We start from the raw sequence: 23689 nt of genomic DNA, 5'->3' as shown, positions 1-23689 counted from the left end.
ATATTTATACTGTATAGGGGGTATATTTTGCATATTATCATTAATATTGATAGAATTTCAAGTTCCTGTGCTTTGAACCCTCAACACTTCCGTTGTATGGATGCTATTTGTTACCAAAAATCAAGCCTTGTTGAATTGTTTGTATATGTTTGTATATATAATAAATGCTGCTGAAGAAAGCTATAGAAAATTCAAAATAGCGTTTTGAATTTATGATATAGATCTAATAATAAATCGATAGGCAAATATGAAACATATATCAAATAGGGTAAAGGGTTAAAGGGAGGTTACTATTGCACTCAAAATAAAGTTATTATTAGAGAGGCCTCTCCTGATAACATTGTTAATGGCGTAAGAGTTCAAAAGAGAGTCTACTGTTGCGCTCATAATCTAGATGGTTAGAGCGGCCTTCTCTGTAAAATTGCAAATTGGTGGGATTCAAATAGAGGTAAAATAGCGTCGGTTACAGTGATCTCCCATGGTAACATTGCAAATGGTAAAAGGGTTCAAAGTGAGGTAACTGTTGTGCTCAAAATAAGTGGGTAAGAGTGACTTCCCCTTATAAAATTGCAAATGGGGTAAGGGTTAGTGCTGTGCTAAAAAATCGAGTCGGTAAGAGTGACTTCCCCTGATAACATTGCAAATGGGGTACGGATTCAAAGGGAGGTGGCGCTCAAAATAGAGTCGGTTAAAGTATTCTATCGTGATAACATTGGAAATGGGGTAAGGGTTCAAAGGGGGACTGTTTCTCTCAAAAGGGAGGGTACTGTTGCGTTCAAAATCGTGTGATAGTGTCTTCCCCTGATAACATTTCAAATGGTAAAAGGGTACAAAGGGAGGTAACTGTTGCGCTGAAAATAAATTCGGTAAGAGTGACATCCTCTGATAACATTGCAAATGGTGGTTAGGTTCAAAAGGGAGATTACTATTGTGCTAAAATCCGAGTCGGTAAGAGTGACCTTCCCTGATAACATTGCATATTGTGTAACGGTTCAAATGGAAGCTACTGTTGCGCTCAAGACATAGTGGGTAGAGTGACCTCCCCTGATAACATTGCAAATTAAGTAAGGATTCAAAGGGAGGCGGCTGTTGCGCTCAAACTAGAGTCGGTTAGAGAGACCTCTCCTAAAAACATTGCAAATGAGGTAAGGGTTCAAAAGGGAGGTTACGGTTGCACTCAATATGGAGTCGGTAAGAATGACCTCCCCTGATAACATTACAAATGGTGTACGGGTTCAAAGGGATGTTAATGTTACGCTCAAAATAAACTCGGTTACTTCCCCCAGGTAACATTGCAAATTGTGTAAGGGTTCAAAGGGAGGTTACTGTTGCACCTAAAATAGAGTCGGTTATTGTGATCTCCCCTGATAACATTGGAAATGGCGTAAGGGCTCAAAAGGAGTTCGCTTGTTAGAAGTTTTAAAAACTTTAGGACAAATAAAATTCTTATTTGTTCTTTGTTTAGAAAAGTAATTAGAAGGTTCAAAGTCCTGTTAGACTTTTATTTCATATTTAGTCTTTTGAAGCTCCTTCTTTTTTATTTTATTATGTTATTTTATTTCTCAACTTAAAATAATGTTTTATTTCTCCTAATTAGGATTTGAAAGCTTCTAATAGTAAGTTTATTTCTCCTAATTATGAGTAAAAATTTCTATTTAGTTGTAACTGGTAGTATCAAATAGTAGTAAGTTTGTTTTTTATCTCTCCTATTTAGGAGAATCGATCTAATTAGGCTTTTATATCTTTTAATTAAAAGTGAAAAAAGTCCTTATTGGACTTTTGATTCTCCTAAAGAGAAGTGACGAAGTCGTAATTAGACTTTCAACACTCCTAATTACCATTTCTACAGATTTTAAGAATATACGGATTTTGCACAAGACTTTTCCATACAAAAACACATTTGAAGACGTTATCATTATATTTGAATTTTTCAATCATGCGACCACATACATGCATCGAGGATTTACTTTGAGGAAAGTGACCGTGCGACTACATACACGCATCACAGTATTCCCCTTCTCTTACGAGAAAGGGACAAAAAGTTGTCCGCCCTTTTATTGAAGGGCAGACTTAAAAAGTATTCCATTGCCTTATTGCTATCGATAAGGAGGCTTATTTTCACAGATATATCTTGAATTGGTTTATATACAAAGATTATAACGCAAACCAAGCGGGTTATCAGTTAACGGCTTTAATAAGTCCTTTTAAAAGGATAATATATAACTTCATGGACAATCTTTACTTTAAAGTTTTTTCTACTTTTCATTCTATGTATATAACAGAATTATTTTAATTTTGCAAACATGAACGTTTCAAAAACGTTTTATATTGGAGGTATATTTCACACTTTGTTTTCAAATATCAACCTGGGGGCATTTTTGCCAAAGTAATTTCCCAAGCTTGAGCCTTTGTGTGCATAAAGATTAATAACAATGCGAAAAATAGGTAAGGCAGACTGAAGCCTAAATGAATAAAGCACAAACATATTTTCATGTGCGCAGCAGGCAGATCGTCCGTGTCAGTGTTGTTTCATGCATTAAGATGCTCGTAATATGGTTAGGTACCATAATATTTGACTGTATTATTTTCTTATTTGACCAGTTTTGTTTGAAAAAGTTACAAATGCGATATAGAATATTTTTGTACACGGGTTGAAATGGAAATTTCTTTATAAATAGAGGAACAAAAATGAAATAAAAAAGAAATAGAAAATAGAAATGGAAATTAAGAAGAAAAAAATATTCAAATGATATTTTCTCTGAAAGATATATAGTGAATTTGAGTCTGAATGTCTTAAAAATTTGAATAACGTCATCAACCTTTCGCCTCTATTTAAAATCGACATCCACTCACCAGCATGAATAATGCTGAAAACGAAGCAATTTGTAGGGCTTTTGTGCTATAGTAACTTGGAAAGAGTTAAACATAATTTTTTAATTTGAAATTATATTCATAAATGGTACTTTCTAGTGGCCCTCATGCTTACGAAATCGATCTACGCTTCAATATGCATCAACATGCACATTTACCCACTCTGAATTAAAAATAATTAATTGAGCATTTTAGAGAAATTATTAATATTTTAATATTGAAAGAGAGTGCGGAAAATGGAAAAAAACAGTATCTCAGCTATGATACGACAAATTGGTAAAAATTAATGTATATTTTGAATGAACGGATTTTTACTCCCCCATACACGCACGCACGTACGCACGCAAGCACACTTACTAACTTATTAAGTAACATAATCTTACTTTAAATCAATTGATTACGGTTGATGATGTAACTCAAATTTTGAAGACATTCAAACTTAAATACCCTTTATCTTTAAAAGAAAACCATTTTTGAAGGTAAGGTGACAAAATGTTGATGTTTACATATTGTATCTTAAAATGATTTATTAGCATGTGGATACTTAAGTTTTTGTGACCTTTTAAAAGAAATGCCGCATCTCATCGGAAAGTGTGGCTATTCTCAATCAAAATTTACTTAAAGTGAAGTTTGCACAGGGCCAGAAATTTCTTAGCCGGCTCCTCTAGATGTTGACTATGAATCCATGACATTTATATTTTCGAACACAGTTGTGATATGTTAGAAATAGATAAAAACTAACCGTCCATCAATTATGTTTTTATACCGACATGTATATACAACATGTACTAGTACTTCTGTCAACGCGTTGATCGGTTGTCTACCCATTTGATTGTACGGTGTATTGTTGTCAACCTGAGAGTGTCAACTGGTGCAGTTGCATTCTCAACGTCATGACGAATTGCAAGTTATACACTTCTAAATACAGTTTGCAATTTTATCGAAGTTGCATGTTACCAGCTTCCATTTTGTCAAATCGAGATAATCAAAACGCTTAATACCAGTGCAGTATGTAACTCTCGGATCGACAATTATAATTTACTTATCTGTTAAGTAGAACCAAAGTATGAGTTGTCAAGTTTCAAGGCAACGAATAGACTCCATACCGTTGTAGAGGCATCAACCAAAACAAAGCGTACACAGTTAAACGCAGTTTCTAAAAATATCAAATTTAAAAGAAATTTTATCAGTGATTTTAATTTGTAAGTTTAAGTTTCAATGAAATACATTAACCCGTTCTAAAATCAAAAGCATAAGGTGTTGGAATGAACAGAAATTATTGTTAAAATTCCAGCCTTAAAGATGTGTACCGTCTTCATTTTGTACACATTTTTCAATTACGTCTTCAAAATTACTCCATTGGTCTTGAATAAGATCCATATTGTCAAAAACAGCTATTTTGTATTTTCATCAATCATTTGATTCTTATATCTAAAGCTTGTTAGATTTTTATCCATTAAAATGTTTCATATAAAGTTCATTAACTGTAATCATATAAGTATTTCATTGTATGATTGATTAAAGGCTAATTATGCCCTAGATATGCTTTTATTTTTATTCCCGCAAAGCGTTTTCTTATAGTTTTCAAAAGATTGATAATTGGCAAATAACCCGAGTCATAATTTTAGTCTATGAGTTCAGTTATAGTGATTAGGTGTTTTGTATGGAAGTCAAAATAAATACATTTTCCCTTTCATTTTAAAAACTTTTAAATTTCAGATTTAGCTTTACATAAATTTTTTACATAAAAACCCTTTTATGCCACCCTAAATTATAAAAGAATCGTGTAATACAAAACTGTTTCCCCTTTAATTTTCCTTAAAGAACCAAAAAAAAAAAACAAGAAAAAAGATCAAAAAAAGAAAAACAACTTCACCCAAAAAACGCAGCCCCCCGCACACCCAAGTAGGGCACCCAGAAGGCACCAAATAAGTTGAAACTGGGAAACAATAACTATAACATGACACTATACTATCTCAAAATTATCACTTTATCATCGACCTTGTGTTGTCTTGAGTATTGATAAATACTTTTCGACTGCGCAAATTTTCAAATTTTGAAACGCTCACTTGGAAAATTGAAATAAAAAATTGAAAAGGTTAAATGACCTTTGCTTTCCGCGATGGGACAAATAGGATACTATTTTTAAATTATACTGCCTTCTTTATGATGAATGGTTTCTATACACTGTTACTTGGTCAAACATTTGTGTAAGGGACCGATATTTTGGTGTCTTGGTATGGATGGCTATGTAAGAATCATTATCATTTAAGACAGGCGATTGTAGCACGTTTCTTTATTTTTATTTGGAAGTCCAGGTAACTCCGTGATATATTTCACACTTCTTGTCAGTCAAGTAGGTAAAGAATGATTTAGTATATTAAACGGAAATGTATTATTCGCACACCCGGTATTGCTTTGCTTGCGGTCCTGGAGGCAGTCCTTTTTATATAAGTGTTTTATCAGAGGTTCCTTTGTGCTCGATTGAGTAAAAAATACGGGAAGCATTGGTCCTATTGTTATATATTAAACCACAGACCGAGGGTTTAGCTTACTGGAATCATGACCATATCTCCTTAATAATATAAGACAACAGGACCGGTTAACCACAGAAAGCGAACTTGAGAGTTATATTAAATCTACAAATTTCTTTACACTCTAGCTTAAATGTATAATAATTATACTAAAGCATATAACCCTTCTTAACCCTTGGGATCTTCCCGTCATTGCCCGGTTTTTCTGGTTAGTGGTATGTTTAGCTGGAGGCGTTTTATTGACAATGCTCCCACTTGTTGATTTATTGACTTTTTTTTAAAAGGCAAATTATCATAAGTGTTCTGTTATACAGAGGTTTGTTAAAATTGTCCGTTGTATCCAAAAATATTCCCAGTTGGCCTCACACATTTAAAACTTTTAAAACGTGCAGATATAAATCAAAATCGTTCAACAGATACCCGTTGGAAGCACGTTAAATCATTCATGAATTATAATTATATACATATAATCATGTGGAACAACTTTCTAGTGAAACTTCTAAATTAGGAGAACATGATTATAGTCAAGACCAGCTTGAAATGCTGTTTTAAATACGCTTTAACACCACCAATTCTTCTCATTAAAATGAACATGAAAATACTTTTTTTTGTCAATTTCGCCGATATTGAATTTGAAAATCAAGAAAAAAAGCCAGTAACATATAAATTGAATTTTATTACTGTACCAATAAAACATAAATATCAATTTAGGCGAACACGTATTTTCTTTTAGGCGAACACATATTTTCTATCTATATTCTTATAATCTTCATAAAACCTATACGTGTATTGATAATGTTCAAGTACATATGCCATACAATGTATGTGAAACCAATGTGAAGGCAATGTCATTCTTGTATCATATCGGTAAATCCACTTACAATTTTCGATAATGAGACTAGTGCAGTTTCAATGTAAGGAATGGAAATTGTATACCCTGTAGAAATGTTTCAATATGCACATTCGATATGTACAATTAAGATAATTTTATTGTACTTGTTTTAAAAGCAAATAAATATTTCATATGAATAAACCAATTATTTTACTTTAGAAATTTCACTATTTGTACTCATTGTCTTTCCAGTTCCCATGCTATCTTGAAAGAGTTGATTTGGATATCCGTCTATTCAGCGTTTTCTGAAACACAAAACAGTAAAGTAAGCATATGTTATTAGGCAAAGCAAGACTCAAAAGTTATCAGATATAAAAACATTGTAGTTCAAATATTTTATATAAATGATACAAAATTCCCTTGGACGATTCAAGATGAAAAGAAATTTGAACAGCTACGACCATGGATATTTCAGTACTTCTCGAGTTTCAAAGATATGCTGGACTTTTCAATATGAGTCCCAGGTAAATATATATAGCTCCTTAAAGTATACTCGTATAAAGCTTTTATCTGCTGTCTGTTATTTATAAAATTTCAATTTGAAATTTAAAAAAGTACACTTTCAAAATACTTGTATGAAAGAAATATGTTTGTTTGGTTATCTAAAAGCCAAAACACCTTACACAAAATCATTACTAAACCGTTTAAATCATAATAAATATAGCAGAATAATATTTCTTTCCAGAACTTATCATTCTGTTAACATACTATATTAATGTGAATTAAATAACATAGACATTTTGTAAACAACTCGTTCAAAAATTTTCATTAACAGTATTTTTAACATCGTACTTTTACTGTTTATAAACTTTAAAGAAATATTTCATAAGATATAGCTTTATGGTCTTTACCCTTTAGATTTCCCAAGTATTATTATTGGTTTATATCTTGCCCTTGTAAATGAACTTTAGTAATGTTGAAGTTGTGCTCTTGAAATGAGGCATACACCTCTCTGTTGTCATATCAAAAATATGCATAGAGCAACTATGCTAAAACCTAAACAATCGCCATGCATTGAATTAATAGCAATGATATTTTTCCATATGATTTATCCGGTTAGGCCAGTTACAGTTATTTTTCTGTCGAAATCTCACCAAAATAAAAATGAATGTAACTATGCCTCTGATCCATTTTCTTCATCATCACTGTCATCAGAACCATCCTCATCCATATCTTCCAGATACTCCTTACCAAGCTTGAGAATTTCTTTGAAAGCCGCTGAAACAAAGCAGGGTGTCAGTTTATTTCTTCTCATTAGTTATAGGATTTTGTAAAAAAATCTCTTGAAAATCAATTACACGAGTTGCAACAATGTCACAAGTTACAAAATAACTCAAACCAACAGCCCAACATAAATATGAGTAGAGATAAATCAAACTTACATAAAAGTAAAGCATCAGATTCCGGCACCACAGTATCTTCGTGTATATAGTTTATCACCGGAAACATTTTACTTTGTTTAAACTTGAACATGTCTATCAGTTTGTCTTTGTTTTCTTTTAAAATTTTGTTTTCAAATACGTGAAGTTTGCATTCATCTACCACATCACTGAGTAAATCTCCTTTTGTCAAAATGACAATGTAAGGAATATCTGAAATAAAAAAATCAGAAATTATGCGACGGACAAATTAACAAACAAAGAGAAGATAGTATTTGCCGTCTGATCAGACTCGCTCGAAACCTTTGGTACTCTGAAATGGAAGTTGCATAAATTCTGATCAGACTGTTCCAAATTCAATGTTGAGCAAAATCATTACACACCTTTAGCAGGTTAAAGATTAAATAAGTTCAGTTGAATTCACTTGCGATAAAATGATAAGATATTTTCTTTGTACATCAAGAATTATATTACCTTTGTCAAGCAGCCATGCTTGTAGAGATTTAAATGTCTTTTGCATTTTTTCTGAGAGCTCTTCAGCAGGTGTAGATATGTCAAACACAAAACAAACACAATGTACTTTGTCCTTCTTGAGTGGTCGATGCTTAAACTTTTTTGAATCCCTCTTCATGCCTTGTATTATCTAGAATTTACAATGAAAAGATAATAACATAATCCAGTATTGTTAATTCGATTTTTCTTCTTGCCTGTGCAAGAAAAAGAAACATTTCCAGCACATGACTATACAATTATAAAACTTAAAGTACTTCAGCAAATGTTAACTTTTTGTACATGTTTTTATTCAATTATCTCTTTGATATAAAGGGTATAGATATATTCACCTTATATTTTATTGGCACATGTCCAAGAATGACATTTTTGACATCGTCCAGTTGGATGCCATCAGATTCTTGAAAACCTGGTATATCTCCAATAAACACATTGCTATCAATAATGTCTTCAGACTCGTGTTTGTATTTCATTTGATACATTTTATACTGAAAAAGAGAAAAACCAAATTATAACCTTTGTTAAAAATTCTCTGAAGCGTGTATGCAAACACGACATTAATGTGAAACAGAGCAGAACATTCTTAGTATTCAAACTCTTTTCAACATTTCTTTGCACAGATTACTTACCCTCTCAGTTGTAGATACGAAATGTCCATCCTTTGGTTTTCTACCAGTCGCATAGCCTCCCGTTGCTTTAGAATATATTTCATCTCTTAACGCAGATGAAATCGAATCGATGAAGCTTGTTTTCCCACTATACACGGGTCCAACACAAAGAACACGTAGAACATTGTCGCCTAGTTCTTCAAGTTCAGCCCCAATCTTCATTAGCTCGATTTCTTTCTCGTTGGAATGCCTCTGGAAAAATATACCTTACCATTAAAAAGATATGTGCTTTGCATGAATTAGAAATAAAGAGTATATAATAAAACAAACTTGTATATGATTTAAGTGATCATTATTGTCATTGAATCTTATTAATAAAATCAGTAGAATATATACATCAATATCACGATAATAAAATTTTGAGTTGTTAAATGATCTTTTAATCGAGAGGCAGGAAATATTAAAGTGAAGAAAGATGTTTTAACGTGTTTCAAATGAAAAATGATCTTTGATCAATGATCTCAATCTTAGGGTACCCTAATTTTGAAATACAGACAAGGTATTGCTCTTACCGGTATATGTAACTTGCTTGCACGTTCTGACCACCTGTCAAGTTTTGAGGCCATCTCTACAAACGGGATTTGTTATAAAATGAATTGTAAAAGAGAATAGAAAATACTACGAGGTTGTAACGTATTGTTACAATAATGAATACTAAGCTGTAAAACCTAAATTGGGCGAGGCACTAAATTTGTTACAAAGACATAGCTAATAACCAATAATGCTTATCTTCTTACTTCATTGTCTTAAATCGTACGCTTGAAAATTGATACGGTTTCTCTTTAAGTACTCATTATGTGTTTAGGTTTGTTTACCCTCGCCACCGGACAGAGACAACAAGGGCGAGCATATGAAGCACACAATACTGATAAAAGATTGTTTATAACTTGTAAAACTGATACATATACCTTTGTGATTTTCTAGGTAATCTCTTGTAAGTTCAATCATAGTATTCAATGCCTGTAGAGCTAGTCTATCTTTGCCGTTTTTTATAGTTTCATCATTAACGTAGTTTACAATTGGAAATATGTATTTTTCTTGTATACCAAAGAAATTTGAGACAGTTTTCGTTGCATCGCGAGCTTTTGGACTTTTGTAGACTCTGTTAGCATCCTCAGATATTTTCTGACAAAGGTCGTCAAATTTGGTTGCAACAACAACCATTGGTAAACCTACAACATACATAATTTACGTAATGCATATATAATATATATCCTTATACATCATACATAAGAGCTAAGGCATGTAAAGTCAAGTGATAAAGGGGAACCTTTACAGAATAAATATGAATGTCACTTATTTTGAATTCTTTTTGTTATAAACAAGCAAAGTGCTCGTTAAGCTATATTCATATACTGCCCATGATTTGTTTACTTATTGTTCTTTTTTCCGTTCAGTGTTAATGGTAACTACATGGTATTTCACATGTCCTAAAAAAACCCAAAAACCTCCAAACATTAAAATCATTTCATATTCGTATAAAGTACTGATTATCAAAGTGACACTTTACATACCTTAACTAATAAAATATTCGCCCGTGATCATTCAACTTACAAGTAGTGTTTCCTATCTTATTGCTTATTACTCATAGCACAGGATAAAATTATTCTAGCTAATTTTAAACTTAAAACAATTCAAAAATCTAAAAAATAAAATTTCAAATTTTTACACAGATGAATTGAAGCACTAAAAACGGAAACATATGGTAATGATATTATAAAATATACTTCGAACTAAATAAAAAGTATAATCATCAATAAGCCAAAAGTGTTTTAACTTTTTTCTTCTTTTGATTATTTTTCATACTTAAAATTATTACTCGGGAAAAACGATAGAAAGCGAATGAACTGAAAGTTTGCACACAAGCTTCCGTCTTTTATCAATTCGTATAGAGATCTTGAGCAATTATTTCCTGTTACATAAGATAAAACCTCAGTGGTGTCCCTATAGTAGCACAAGATAAAACTAAAAGTGATAAAACTAAAAAAGATACTAGACGGAGAATATCTGTGTTCTCAAATGTTCTAGATATAAAAACAGCAAGTATAGTTAGTTATACGGATAGCTTTAGTATAATTTTACCTTTCCTGTTGATAGATTTTTGTATACTCATTATACGTTTATGTAGATCATCCGTGATAGTGTCTAAATTTGAAGTCCCGGTAACAAAGCACACCAAATGTATTTCGTCTTTCAAACTTGCATTTACCAAGTCACCTTGTTGAATAGGCCCTGGTTGATCTGGAAACTGCAAACATGATAAGAAACGGTATTTAATATGATATGAAAGAAGTAATGCTAAATAAAAACTTATTCCTTAGCGATCTATATTGCCACAATTAGAGTGTGTATGTATAAGTACACATCACTTATGTAATCAAATTACTGTATACAATGAAGATATGCTGGGATAAATTAATTTATTGGAAAACAATAATTGACCCCTTTCTTTGGAATGGGCAATAGGTAACTACATGTAGTACAAATATTTATACTTTATACGCATAATACATTGTACATCGATAACGCATTGCAAGCTAATTGCATTAAATTGTGCCTAAATTCTTTGTTTTCTTTAACAAATGGCCATCAGAACTCCAATTAAGAATTTGAATTGAAAATTTATAAAGACAGCAAACAATGTATCGATTGTAGGATGAAGTTACTGATTCCACTTACAGGTTTGTTATAATCTTATATATGGCTGTATATAATAAGCCAACATAAATTTCGTCTTGCATGATAATCATATAAACTTACACTAAACCCAATTGGTAATCTACCGTTCAGAAGTAGGTCAAACTCGTGCTCATATCCCCTCTCAGCTTCAAATCCTCTGATATCAAATATTCGGAGATTTAAAGGCTTTCCACTCCTTGATTTCAGCTCATATGCGTGAATCTTAAATGCAGCAAAAATTCAAACTAGCTAATTAGTTATTGAAAAAAGATAATCTGCAAAACTACGAGTAAAACGTTAATAAAAATAAAAAGAAACTGCTTTAATGAAAGAATTGTACTACATTTGTATTGCATAATACCATCTTCTTAGCAAATAATTAAGTTATTATTGTCGTTTACTAATCCAAAGAGTCAGAAAATGTATATTTCCAAGTTAAAAGATGAAATGATTTAATAAAAATCTCTGTTAGATTTTTGTTTGTATAATAAATTCATGGATTGTTTGGAAAAAGGAAAAACGTTTAACTTAAGAGAGTATCTCACCTCGTTTGTGACACTTGTTGGCGCATCTCTTGCTGGTGCATGAGACTTTACAGCCCCCATGAAAACCGTTGCCAATGTGTTATAGAAGCTTGATTTTCCAGACCCGATGACACCGACAAGTAATATGTTATATGTTTTGATACCAAGGCCTGGCAATGGTTCCATTTTCTCTAGTTTCTTCTTTATTTCTTCCATTTCAGTATCCTATGTAAATGATATATTATTGTAGCAAACCAAGCATCTTGTTTCGGTGTAAATCAGTAAGAAAAACATTGACATGTACTTTTTCGAAAAACTCTAACGTTTACTTTGTGAAATTATGACAAAAAGAAGAATTAATTGCCATACTGTAATCATTTATTTTCGAAAAGAATCAATTCATAAATTTAAGTATTTTTCTACAATATTTTAAATGAATACACAATTTCTTAAATAATAGTAATGATGATGATGATGATGATGATGATGATGATGATGATGATGATGATAATAATAATAGTAGTAATAATAATAATAATAATAATAATATTGATACACCATGTAATAATAATAATAATAATAATAATAATAATAATAATAATAATAATAATAACACGTTTCAAGATAATACTTCGGTTTTACCTGAAATAACTTTTCGGCCAAATTAACAAAGCGATAACAAATAGTATTTAGAACCTTTATGTCGTAACTTTTATTGCTATCACTTATTTTAAAGCATTAGTTTTATATATTGTAAGTTTAAGCATAATCTCTGTTTGTATTTATATCAATCAGACAAATATGAAATTAATAATAGAAATAATTCTAACACATACTGTTGGTTTAGTCCTCCATGGTTCTTGAAGCTGGTCGTCTGAAGCATTCAAATATTAAAGAAAATATTTGTGAACGAATTCAGAATTGCTGTCTTAACATTCGGTATCTGACAATGTCACTCCGGATCACGGCAGCACGCCACATTGACTTTACTAGAGCACAGTTCAGCCACAGCATCGTTCCTGGGCAGGCTGTCAAGCAGTTTACCAGTACTAGCTGCCTTCATTTTCGCAAGAAACTGATAATTTTCTTTACATGCCAAAGCAGAGGTACAGTGCGACCGGTCGTAGAAAGAATTTTCATGATCAATCACAACAATCTAAATATTTTATCTGAGTGAAAATTAAGAAAATATAGAATGTGTCTTAATATTCTAAAACACATGTAAATCTCACTCCGATACATAAGGTGATTAATATGTAAATATGCCCTCTATCAAACATGCAAAACATGTATACAATACACATTTAATAAACATTTCAACAACTTTTCACCTCGTAGCATGTATCTATATATGAATACTAGGACATGCATTGTTAGATGAACACTAAAATATAAGCAAGCAAATCAGCGACGGCAATTACGCTTGAATTTATTTATCTTACTTTAATATTGATCTTTACAACCATTATCATAACCATTGCCTTCTTACATTTCTTTTGACACAAAACAAATACTCAAAAATAGATAAACATCAGATATATATCCAGATCTGAAGAACTTTCGACAATCACTTCAAATTAGATAAAGCCCTGACTGGTATTTGTTTTGAGATATCCACATACTTGCGCTTGCCCAACATGTCAATAAAACTATCACAAGCGAATTACGTCTAAACTAAAGTCAGGGAAAAAACTGTACCAATATAAAAAGATTATAAATCATCAAAATGATCAGGGAAACTAAATTATTAATATTTCTTACCTACAACTTGATAAACCTCTATCCGTTTAACAACTAACGCCCCAGCGTTTATGTCTTTCTATGTGGATTCCTTTTGTCAATTCTCCCAAAAACTATTACAAATTGCCTCCTGTCGATGCGAACCCTTTTTTGATCTGGTTTTCTAAGCCTCGGAGCAAAATTCCACCCCCATTTGTTTATATAGGAGCCTGCTTCTCTTTCACTTTCAGATTTTTTATTGTCTTTCTTGAACGTTTGAAGGTCATAAGCCTCCCAGAAAAAGGCACCCCCTCCGAAAGTTGGTCCGAAGTTTGCATCACACGTTATTGCCCTATCAACATATTTTTCTTTAATTGGTAAGAAAGTACACGTAGCTTCCGCATGATCATTCTTGTAGAACAAGAATGCGTTTTCATCTCGTTTGGTTCTCTGTTTGTCTGAGCACCACTCTTGACTTGTGTAGCCGCCAAATATGGTGTTGTATTTTCCATAAAGAACGGTTAGTGTTGGTCCTTTTCCATCACACTGGACATGGAAATCATCAACATCAACTTTGTCCACGGAACTGTAGAGTAAATTAAATGACTTCTGGTTATCGCCAACACTGACTTTCCTCTCAATGTCTCTCAGAATATTGGAAGCGTCGTCCATAATCTAAATTATCTGCAAAACATACATGCCAGAAAACATAAAAAAAAACATTAATGGCTTTAAAGTAACCTTATTGAAAAAGTTCTTTTTAATAAAAAATGCCTGATCACATTTTAATGATTAAAAAATAGGATCCATTCATTTCGGATATGCCATTACTAAGGAACATCAAGTTAAACTTGCCCATTTCTTTTAGAGACCTGGTAACCTTATTAGCCTATTCTTTTTGTTTAAACATGTGTCCGTATTTCATTAAACGAAAGCTTGGACTCGGAATAGGTTTTTTATATATATAAATACATATACTTCCAAAACGATCATATGCACAACGCTTTCGTGATTAGTTGAAAATCCTACTTTCAATTTGAAAAAGGAAAAACATTTATATGATGTGTGTAGATATAGATTAATACTTTTTCCTCACAGTATTGCTTCAATTTTAAGTTTAAGATGTTATTGATATCTAAAAGTATTAAAACGGGATCGATTTACATTAACTTGAGTCTTAGGTGTGGATCTTCATATAATATTGTATTTTTATTGTGTCCATCGTTAAAAGTATGAAATAGTAGAAAATGCAATGCACTGTTAAAAACCCGAAACGATAGCACTTGTCTGAACACCAAGTTTTCCACCAATAATCCTTTATAAAATATGTGAGGCCTTATGCAAAGAAAAACATAGTGGACACCAGGGCAATAATTGAAAAACACCCTTCAGTGGATTTAAACACTATCACCACAAAAAAAATCAAACATAAATTATGACAAAAACGAAAGTAGACAGAACAGTATTCTTTTATTGTAAGATATATTTGTATTAATAGCATGTGTAAACGAATATTTATAGCTTAAAATTTAAAATAAATCTTTTAAAATTGTTGATAATTTAACAGACACATCATCTATTAAATACTTAATAATAACACACAGAGAAGAAAACATATCGTAAATCGAAACATTTCAAAATTGTGACACGTACCTGTTTATAAGCCTTATTTGATTGACTGTCCTGTATGGCAAACGCACTAAATTAGATTACATAACACATGATTATAATTCCTTTCTGCATGCTATTATTAAATGTAAAAATACGTTTTCCTGAAAAAGTCAACACATCTACGTTTCATAAAAGGCGTATTCGTTTGAACTGGTTAAAATGCGATATTTTTACGCACCGTGTAGTTTTCTCTACATAGTCTTTATATTTGAGTTTAAACTTATTTTCGTACCAACCTTTACACATAAATCGAGTGCACCCACTCGAAACCGAAAGTTATTTTCAGAAAAATAATCAAGGAAGTAAGTCAGACAATTTTAAGCAGTCATTTTTATTGAAATTGTGATCATTGTATAATTCTACGTCCCCCGGAGTGGATTTACAGAAAAAGAAGATTGATAGTTATCAACTGTTGTCTAAATAAAGGTAATGTTTAATTTCACAGCAGAATGCTGTAAAATATATGTAACTTATTTTTTAAATACTTTTTTGTATCAATTTTTTAAAAATAGAATTTTAAAACAGTACGTTTTTTAATTAGATCTATGCAAAAATAATAAAAATAAGGAATGCACAATAGAAACAAAGGGATATCATTTTTTGAAAAAACTGAATTTTTATTTATTCTTTTACTTAAAGTTCGACGATCAAACAAACGTTACTTTATGTTTACCTGTAAAATTATTTTTTTTGAAAACATTGCGCGGGAATTTTTTTCTCTAACAAAAACCCCCTTTTAAAAAGTATCATTTCAGTAAATTGGGTTGGTTCAAAACCCACTGGGGCCATTTTTTTTTTTTTTTAGGTTAAAACATTGCAAATTCTATGGGTTTAAGCAAAACTTCAAAAGTTTATATTTATCAAAACAATGTAAAACTCCTTATGTTTTGCACAAATGTCTGAAGTATTGTATCAAGATAATTATTATATGAATATATAAGAATGCCTCATTAATGATGACAGATATGAATAGATTCGGAACCCTACCACATTCTGTTTTATGAAATCGGTAATATACCTGTTTCAATTAACGATTTGTTTTCAGGTATGGTTTTCTTTCGTTTCGTTTCTTCTCATTTCAAAACTATGGCTGTGTCATAACATTTCTGAAGTTACGTAATCATGAAAAAAGTAAAACTGTTCTCTAACCGATGGAAACATATTTGTTGATGTTGTGCTATACAAAAAGTTTAAATAGAATATTATCGCGGCTTCTTACCATGCACAACATGTGTGCGCGCTGTAGCTACTATAGAACTGTTTGCAAATGCATAATATAATGCTGACACGTATGATCTTTGGTTTCCAGCAGGTTACCATGGTCAGGAGAAACAGATCATTTGGAGAGTGTACAGAGTGTACACAAAGACGGCTGTTTACTGTATTTAACACCAATACTTTTTTTAGTATTAACACAGATAACTTTTTTGTTTCAGAGATTTACCATGGGGAACGCAACATCGGATGTACCAAGAGATCAAAGGAAGGAACCGAGGGAAGAAGCAAACTGTTTGGCAGATTTACCGGTGGGCAAAATTTAAATATACACTCGTGATAGAAATATGTTGTTTACTTTACCTTAATAAGTATAATTTTATATACATACATAGAAGCATTTTATATACTTTACCTTAAAAGAATATATACATACGTATATGACTAACAAATTTATTTCAGCCCTTTATTTTTGTTTCTAATAAGATGCATAAAATTTAGTTCAGTATTAGTGACACTTTGATATATAATTCATTTTATATTTTCCTGTAATTTAATTATTATAATAATTGTGCTGTAACAATTGTCTCAAGATTTAATATGTACACATTGAAAAGATCATAAAGAATTGTTCAAAGGTAAGCTCTTCCCTGACTTATAACCGACACTCTTGACCTGTAAATGCAGACACTCTTCCGACAGAAACGTTCTGACGATGGTCGTTTGGCATCAAAAAAATATTAGTATGATAATAAGAAGAAACCCCTAATATGTTCTACTAGAGTTGTATTTTTGATATACAGTTATGTATATGTATATGTTTTAACCATGTGTTCTTTCCTAAAACTAATGTTCCGACTTGACTTTTCTCTATCCAAAAGCATTTGAAAAGAAACAACTATTGCTTCAAAAAAAGTCCAATAAGGCAAAGAGGTTAGAAAATATTGATAATTCTGCTTTAATATTTTCTTTTGCATGATAAGACACATAGTAACATCATTGGTCGATGTATATTTGTAATTAACCCACGGAATTTTAGCGGGTTTAGCTTTTATTTGACAGTTATGCTGAAATTGAACGTGTATCAACTGCTACAAACTTGTTACAAACTAAAGTTGTATGTAAAACATATTATTCATTTATAGCGCATTATAAAAATAGAATTTTAAACATACACATAAAGTGTGTATGTAAAATTAAACGACGTATCAAATCAGAACATACCGTTTCGCTTGATCAAAGAAGTATTTGTTAGTGCTTATTTAATGAGAAGTCAGTTATTCAGGTGTGTAACACTTCAATGATGTCTAAATTTTAAAGGACATATTTCGTATACGTTTACATTCATTGAAAGTTAATTTACTTTGTATCTTTTTCCTCCACACAAAAACAGCATGCATGGAAAATCAATGCTAACACTTTTTCACAAGTACAGTGTAGTTATTTCATTTATTTTGATAATTATTTAATAAATGAAAATGCACGGCGTAGCGAAGCGATATTAATGAAATTATGAATGCGAACTTGTGGAATACAATAACATGTTATTTCATTTTACTACACAGAGAACCTTCAGCAATCTTTACAATAATGTGATGAGTCTTGTAGAAGCAACAGTTGCACAGCAGGAATATGTGGAGCAGCTATATAAGATAGCAATAAGTAAAATAAGATCCTTTTTTCTGTATCTACAATTAATAAATGAATTTTCACATTTAATTGAGATTAAGGTGTAAAGTCATTAAATTAATCAAGATTTTAAATCAGTAAAGGTTTCTAAAGTTTCTTATAATCTGTAAAGTGAAGTAATTTTGTTTACGTTTTACATAAGCATCCCTATTTCTGACCATAAATTTAAGTTTATGATAAGAAAATTGGCATATAAAGTAAAGCTAATGGGCAACGTATTTTGAGCTTTTTTGACAATCGAAATCCCTTGGACATAAGTTTTGTTATTTATATATCAAGGGTAGATTAATTTTCTGTAACAAAAGATAATAGACATTAATTATTGTATTTAGATGAAGCAATGGATGATGCTACAAAGTTTGATGTATTAACAAAGGGGCGGTCCATCTTAGAAAATCTACAAGTATGTATATGTATTCTTTGTATATTAAATAATGACAATATGTTAAGCACATTTGTAAATTCAATTTAAGTTTGTAGGTGTGGTGTACTAGTTCTGTCACGGACTCTGTATTCTTTTATGTGAGAAAGCTATCCAGTATTGCTTACGAAACGTCAGTAGTTCTACTCGGGTGTCCGTTCATGTCTGCGATAATGCACGGAGGTCTTCCTCAACAAGTACAGCTGAAAAGCACCCAGTCCCCCGAAACAAAAAAAGAAAAGCACAACATGCTTAAATGTAGATCATACGATTTCCATTTTATAGCATAACTAACTAGTTTTCAATGTATTTCAAATATTTCGCAGTTGTTGCATCATACTAGTACATAAGTAGTAGAAAAGCAACGTATTTGTCTGCATTTGAGTTTTAAAGAATTATCTGAATAAATACCACCATGTCAACAGAATTAACAAATAACAGTGCAGTGTCACCCTGAGAGTATTTTGACTGTTTGATAAATTTATAATTTATGCGTCTTTCTTATGCCAACCATTTACGAATAAAAAAGTTAATATGTAAACTATTCATTATATTTAATTCTTATTAACAATAAAGAATTCTTATTAACAACAAAGCAAATAAAACGCCCATTTTCTTTTTATTTAATCGTGATGCAAATGACTTTTTAAGCTCGACATTTATCACATTGATTTAATATTATTTTTTTAAAATAAATCAGAAACTAAGACAACTAATTCAATTATACAGGCTTCACGCTTCATACATACAACACCAGTGCAGGACTCCGTATTGAATCTTTATCATAACATTCAAGGGATTCTCCGCTCACATCACTTGAAACAATTTGAAATAGATTCTCCATTTTTACAAGAAACGAGCAAAAAAGACTGGAATAGACATCAAGTAATGCCGCAACATCAAACAATTGACAGTAGATTAGTAGATGTAGTAGCGAATGAAATGCATAAAAAAGAAATGGAAAAGCTAAGCAAAAATCTATCTAGAAGTCAGGAACAAATACAGGAACTTAAAAATGCAAATTTAAAAGTTTGTGCCGAAGTTACAGAGTTGCGAAAAGAACTCAAACAAACAATATCGTACAATAAACATTTACAGTACGAAAATGAGAGATTATCTGATGAAATAGAAAAACTCAAGCCGCCAACAATATCAGGTATATAAACACACATGCTAAAACATATATGCTATTCAGAATAATATAATTAATTTATGTTCCCGCCACTGAAAGGGGATGGGGTGTACATTTACACGTTCCCTCCCACTGTTAAACGCTGTCCATACGTAAACCGGTTTGTGTCTCGTGTAAATCCAAAAACCTACCTGCTAGAATCATTAAACTTTATAGAAATTGTTGCAGAATGTGAACTTGGGCATTTTGACTCTTTTTATGGGATAAAGATTTGCCCTTGTCCGTCTCGATGTCCTGCTACCACGTTGTCTGTCCGTAGACTAAATATAGGTTGTATCGCTTATTACTTTAAAGTACAATTGCTAGAACAGTAAAACTGTCTTGGAATCTTAATCAGCATTTGAACTTACGCCCTATTGTATTTCGACTGAATTTATTGGTAATCGGCAGAAATATGCCCCTGAAACTAGCATACTTGTGTGGATTATAACTGCTGGAGCTATGAAACATTCCAAAAATATTTATCCATGTAAATTTACGCACTTTGGTAATTTGTTGCAAGTTTATTGGAGATTAGCAAAGTTATTGCCTCTGACTAAACAGTAAGCATATATTTACCTTTCCCATTTGTATTCCCAAAAATGTAACAATGTTTATTTGCACTAGAAATAATACAGGACTGTTTGTATCAATTCAGCGGGAAATTTGGGTACTCGTGTCCTGTAGGCTCATGTCTATTTTGAATAATAGTCATTAATAGATTTCAAGTTTCAGCTTAAACTTTTTATCACCTGATTCCAATTACAAACTGTTACTGTGTGTTTTATACTAGAACTTCGAAAATCTAAGATAGAATTATCAACATATGTATTCAGTTCTAGCTCATTTCGAGATACAAATATTATTGAATTTCCATTTGTCTCATTCATTAGCTTGACAGTTATTGCTATTGTACACAATCCAGCGTCCGCGTCGGTGTCACACTTTGTTTAAGCTTTTGCATGCAAGTTGGTATCTCCAAAACTACCGAAGACAATTGGTTGAAATTTCACATACTTATCTGAGAAGCATAATAGGATTTCATTGTCCATAACTCTAACAAGGATTTTGACAGAATATTAGCCCTCTTGAACTAACAAAACTTTACTTTGTTTCACTATCAAGTACTTAGAATGTCCTACTGACAGCTCTTTTTCAATTTTCACTGTTAAATTCAGTGGTTTGTGAATCAGTAATGCGATAATTTATATTTTGGATCATCGAGGACAAATGCTTAATAACAGGAAGCAATCCTTTTCTTAAGTAAGATAAAGGGAATGCATACTTTCTTTTGCAATGTCAGTGACCATACTACATTATATGTCTGTAAATTTTAGTTACAATATTTTTAACGTTACAAATTATTGACTGTTTTCTAAAAATACAAACTTTTTATTTTCTCTTTAGGTACGGTTCAGCTTTATCATTCACACAGCGGAAATACCATAAAAGATATTGAAGAAGAGTTAAAGACGATGCTGAAAAATCACTTGAAAGATGTTCAATTTGTCAAATGCAACAGGATAACAGACATCGATCAGTCACAGATGCTTATTGTCCTCAGCATTATTGCTTCAAGAGTAGGGACAGACGCTGCAAATGCAATTAAAGATGTACCACGTGCGTATAACATACATCATTTTTATTGATATAAGCTTATCAATATCATATGCATCACCTAAATCAGATTCTTGTGTTTGTTTGCGCTAAGGTTTTTTTTAAAAAAGATCCTTTTGAAGCGGCATTATATTTATAGTATGCAATGTTTTTGTTCTGTATAAAAAGATGTTTTTAATACTCATATTACGTACTGGTATAGCAAAGATTTAACATATAGTTTATTTAATGTTTTTAAATAAAACTTGGTTTAGTATGTAAATGACTTAAATATTCTGTCAAAAAAGAAAGAAAAAAGGCTGCCACCAAACAATGGTGCATCTTTTCTTTTCATTAAGCATTGCAATCCGATGCATTTTCTTTAAAACAAGTTAAGATTAAAAAATCTTATTTTAATATTGTATCACATATTACTTTTGTTTTGCAGGACCTGAAAACACGGCACTTTTGTTATTTCATATCAAAGAAATTCATGCACTGACGAAACAAGCAAGTACTGCTGTGCTCACAGATCGATCTTTTAAGGACCTTGGTGGGATATTTGATTTGGCCTTTGTAAATGGAAAAGGTTTATACCAGTGTGAAATGAACGAAAATGCAATGAAAAGCGTTTGTGATTTCATTAAGAAAGGTATATCAGGGACAGGTGTTTAAATTTACGACGCAATCTGGAAAAGAACTTTTGTACAATTATATAAAACTGAATTTGATAATTAACTCCTTATGTCTGTGTTTTACCGCTGAAATCCAATAAGTTCGGACCCCTGACAGGAAATAAAGATAGATGGCTGTTTGCACGAAAGAACGTTGAATTTTAGTGCGCGCAAAACATATTATTTTAGATTTTGTTTTTTTAAAAAGCCTTTTGTTGTCATTTGATCAGGTTTTCCAAGTAGAGATAGACAGAGAACATTTGAATACTTCTTTACCTAGTATGCCATATGCTTTAACTTATTAATTGATGTAAAAAAACTTAATTTATGTATATAATTAAGTTTATAAAGCCATTATTGTCCATTTATTCTGGACTCCGGATGCTTTAGATAAAACACTTCTTAGTAAGTATATTTTGAATTGTTGTTCACCGTTGATGCATTCCGTTTTCATTAATATAGTACTGAATTCTATGTTAATCAACCGCTTAAGATAAGTTTGAAATATCTAAGATATATCTTCTTAGCCGCTCACTTCGAATCATTTTGCCGTACTAGTCACACCACCCACCAGGAGTATGAAATTTGTCATATATTAATCTATTTTACGGAAGGTCGCGTGTTTAACTCGAGTATCTGCTCTTGACTGAAATAAAGCATGTAGAAGCAACCGAGGACAGTTAACTATATTTTTTAAGATATTACACTGAAAAAGATTTAGAACAATGATAAAGAACAATATTTTCAAAATTTAGAATTAAAGCTGTTATGTTTACGTTCCGTAAGCATTGCATTCCCTTGTAGATTGTCACTGTCATATTTTAATGATTCTACATTTACTGGTTTACTTTTTAGCTCACCTGAGCTTGCTCAGGGTGAGCTTTTAGGATCGGTGAATGTCCGTCGTCCGTCGTCCGTCGTCCGTCTGGCCGTCCACAATTACTTGTGAACACTCTAGCGGTCGCATTTTTGCCTCAATCATCATCAAACTTGGTCAGGATGCTTATCTAGTTGAAAGCTCGGATGAGTTCGAACATGGGTCATCTCGGATGAAAAACTAGGTCACAAGAGCTAAAAATAGAAAAACCTTGTGAACACTCTAGAGGTCACATTTTTGACCCAATCATCATCAAACTTGGTCAGGATGTTTGTCTAGGTGATAGCTTGGATGAGTTCGAACATGGGTCATCTCGGATGAAAAAGTAGGTCACAGGAGCTATAAATAGAAAAACCTTGTGAACACTCTAGTGGTCACATTTTTGAACCAATCATCATCAAACTTGGTCAGAATGCTTGTCTAGTCAATTGCTTGGATGAGTTCGAACATGGGTCATCTCTGATGAAAAACTAGGTCACAGGAGCTAAAAATAGAAAAACCTTGTGAACACTCTAGTGGTCACATTTTTGACCCAATCATCATCAAACTTTGTCAGGATGCTTGTTTAGATAATAGCTCGGATGAGTTCGAATATGGGT

At 31.8% G+C, this 23689-nt stretch overlaps 2 protein-coding genes across 3 annotated transcripts; one reads left to right on the top strand and one right to left on the bottom strand.

Moving 5' to 3' along the window:
- Window positions 1-6061: 6061 nt before the first annotated feature.
- LOC132744079 (interferon-induced protein 44-like) lies at window positions 6062-15610 on the bottom strand. Its single transcript, XM_060732689.1, has 15 exons — window positions 15430-15610; window positions 13942-14460; window positions 13819-13876; window positions 12894-12931; window positions 12079-12282; window positions 11615-11755; window positions 10937-11102; window positions 9763-10026; window positions 9367-9422; window positions 8816-9046; window positions 8519-8674; window positions 8151-8319; window positions 7680-7889; window positions 7418-7515; window positions 6062-6542 (listed from the first exon to the last, which is right to left on the bottom strand). The coding sequence occupies exons 2-15, from the start codon at window positions 14446-14448 to the stop codon at window positions 6498-6500; spliced, it is 2343 nt and encodes a 780-aa protein (XP_060588672.1). The 5' UTR covers window positions 14449-14460; window positions 15430-15610; the 3' UTR covers window positions 6062-6497.
- A 104-nt stretch (window positions 15611-15714) lies between these two features.
- On the top strand, window positions 15715-23060 carry LOC132744088 (uncharacterized). Of its 2 annotated transcripts, XM_060732700.1 has the most exons (7): window positions 15715-15873; window positions 16884-16973; window positions 18228-18324; window positions 18684-18754; window positions 19502-19928; window positions 21351-21563; window positions 21988-23060. In XM_060732700.1, exons 2-7 carry the CDS (start codon window positions 16893-16895, stop codon window positions 22212-22214), a joined length of 1116 nt encoding a protein of 371 aa, XP_060588683.1. In that variant the 5' UTR covers window positions 15715-15873; window positions 16884-16892; the 3' UTR covers window positions 22215-23060. The 2 variants fall into 2 exon arrangements, with proteins under 2 accessions (XP_060588683.1, XP_060588692.1); XM_060732709.1 differs by lacking the exons at window positions 15715-15873; window positions 16884-16973 and adding an exon at window positions 16989-17595.
- The last annotated feature ends 629 nt before the right edge of the window (window positions 23061-23689 follow it).

This window comes from Ruditapes philippinarum, unplaced genomic scaffold, assembly GCF_026571515.1.
Source record: "Ruditapes philippinarum isolate M1 unplaced genomic scaffold, ASM2657151v2 ctg4816_1_1_1_1, whole genome shotgun sequence".
Classification (NCBI taxonomy): domain Eukaryota; kingdom Metazoa; phylum Mollusca; class Bivalvia; order Venerida; family Veneridae; genus Ruditapes; species Ruditapes philippinarum.
The sequence above is the reverse complement of the archived record's forward strand: the minus strand, read 5'-3'. Positions and strand labels throughout refer to the sequence as shown.

Bases quoted from the DNA above. Each gene is read 5' to 3' on its own strand.
- LOC132744088 (XM_060732700.1), top strand. From the start codon at position 16,893: ATGGGGAACGCAACATCGGATGTACCAAGAGATCAAAGGAAGGAACCG. The intron at 19,929-21,350 runs GTATATAAACAC...TTTTCTCTTTAG, and splicing joins CAAGCCGCCAACAATATCAG to GTACGGTTCAGCTTTATCAT. The intron at 21,564-21,987 runs GTGCGTATAACA...TTTGTTTTGCAG, and splicing joins TGCAATTAAAGATGTACCAC to GACCTGAAAACACGGCACTT.
- LOC132744079 (XM_060732689.1), bottom strand. From the start codon at position 14,448: ATGGACGACGCTTCCAATATTCTGAGAGACATTGAGAGGAAAGTCAGT. The intron at 13,877-13,941 runs GTTCGCATCGAC...GAATCCACATAG, and splicing joins GAAAACCAGATCAAAAAAGG to AAAGACATAAACGCTGGGGC. The intron at 6,543-7,417 runs GCATAGTTACAT...TTTGTGTTTCAG, and splicing joins ATGAAGAAAATGGATCAGAG to AAAACGCTGAATAGACGGAT.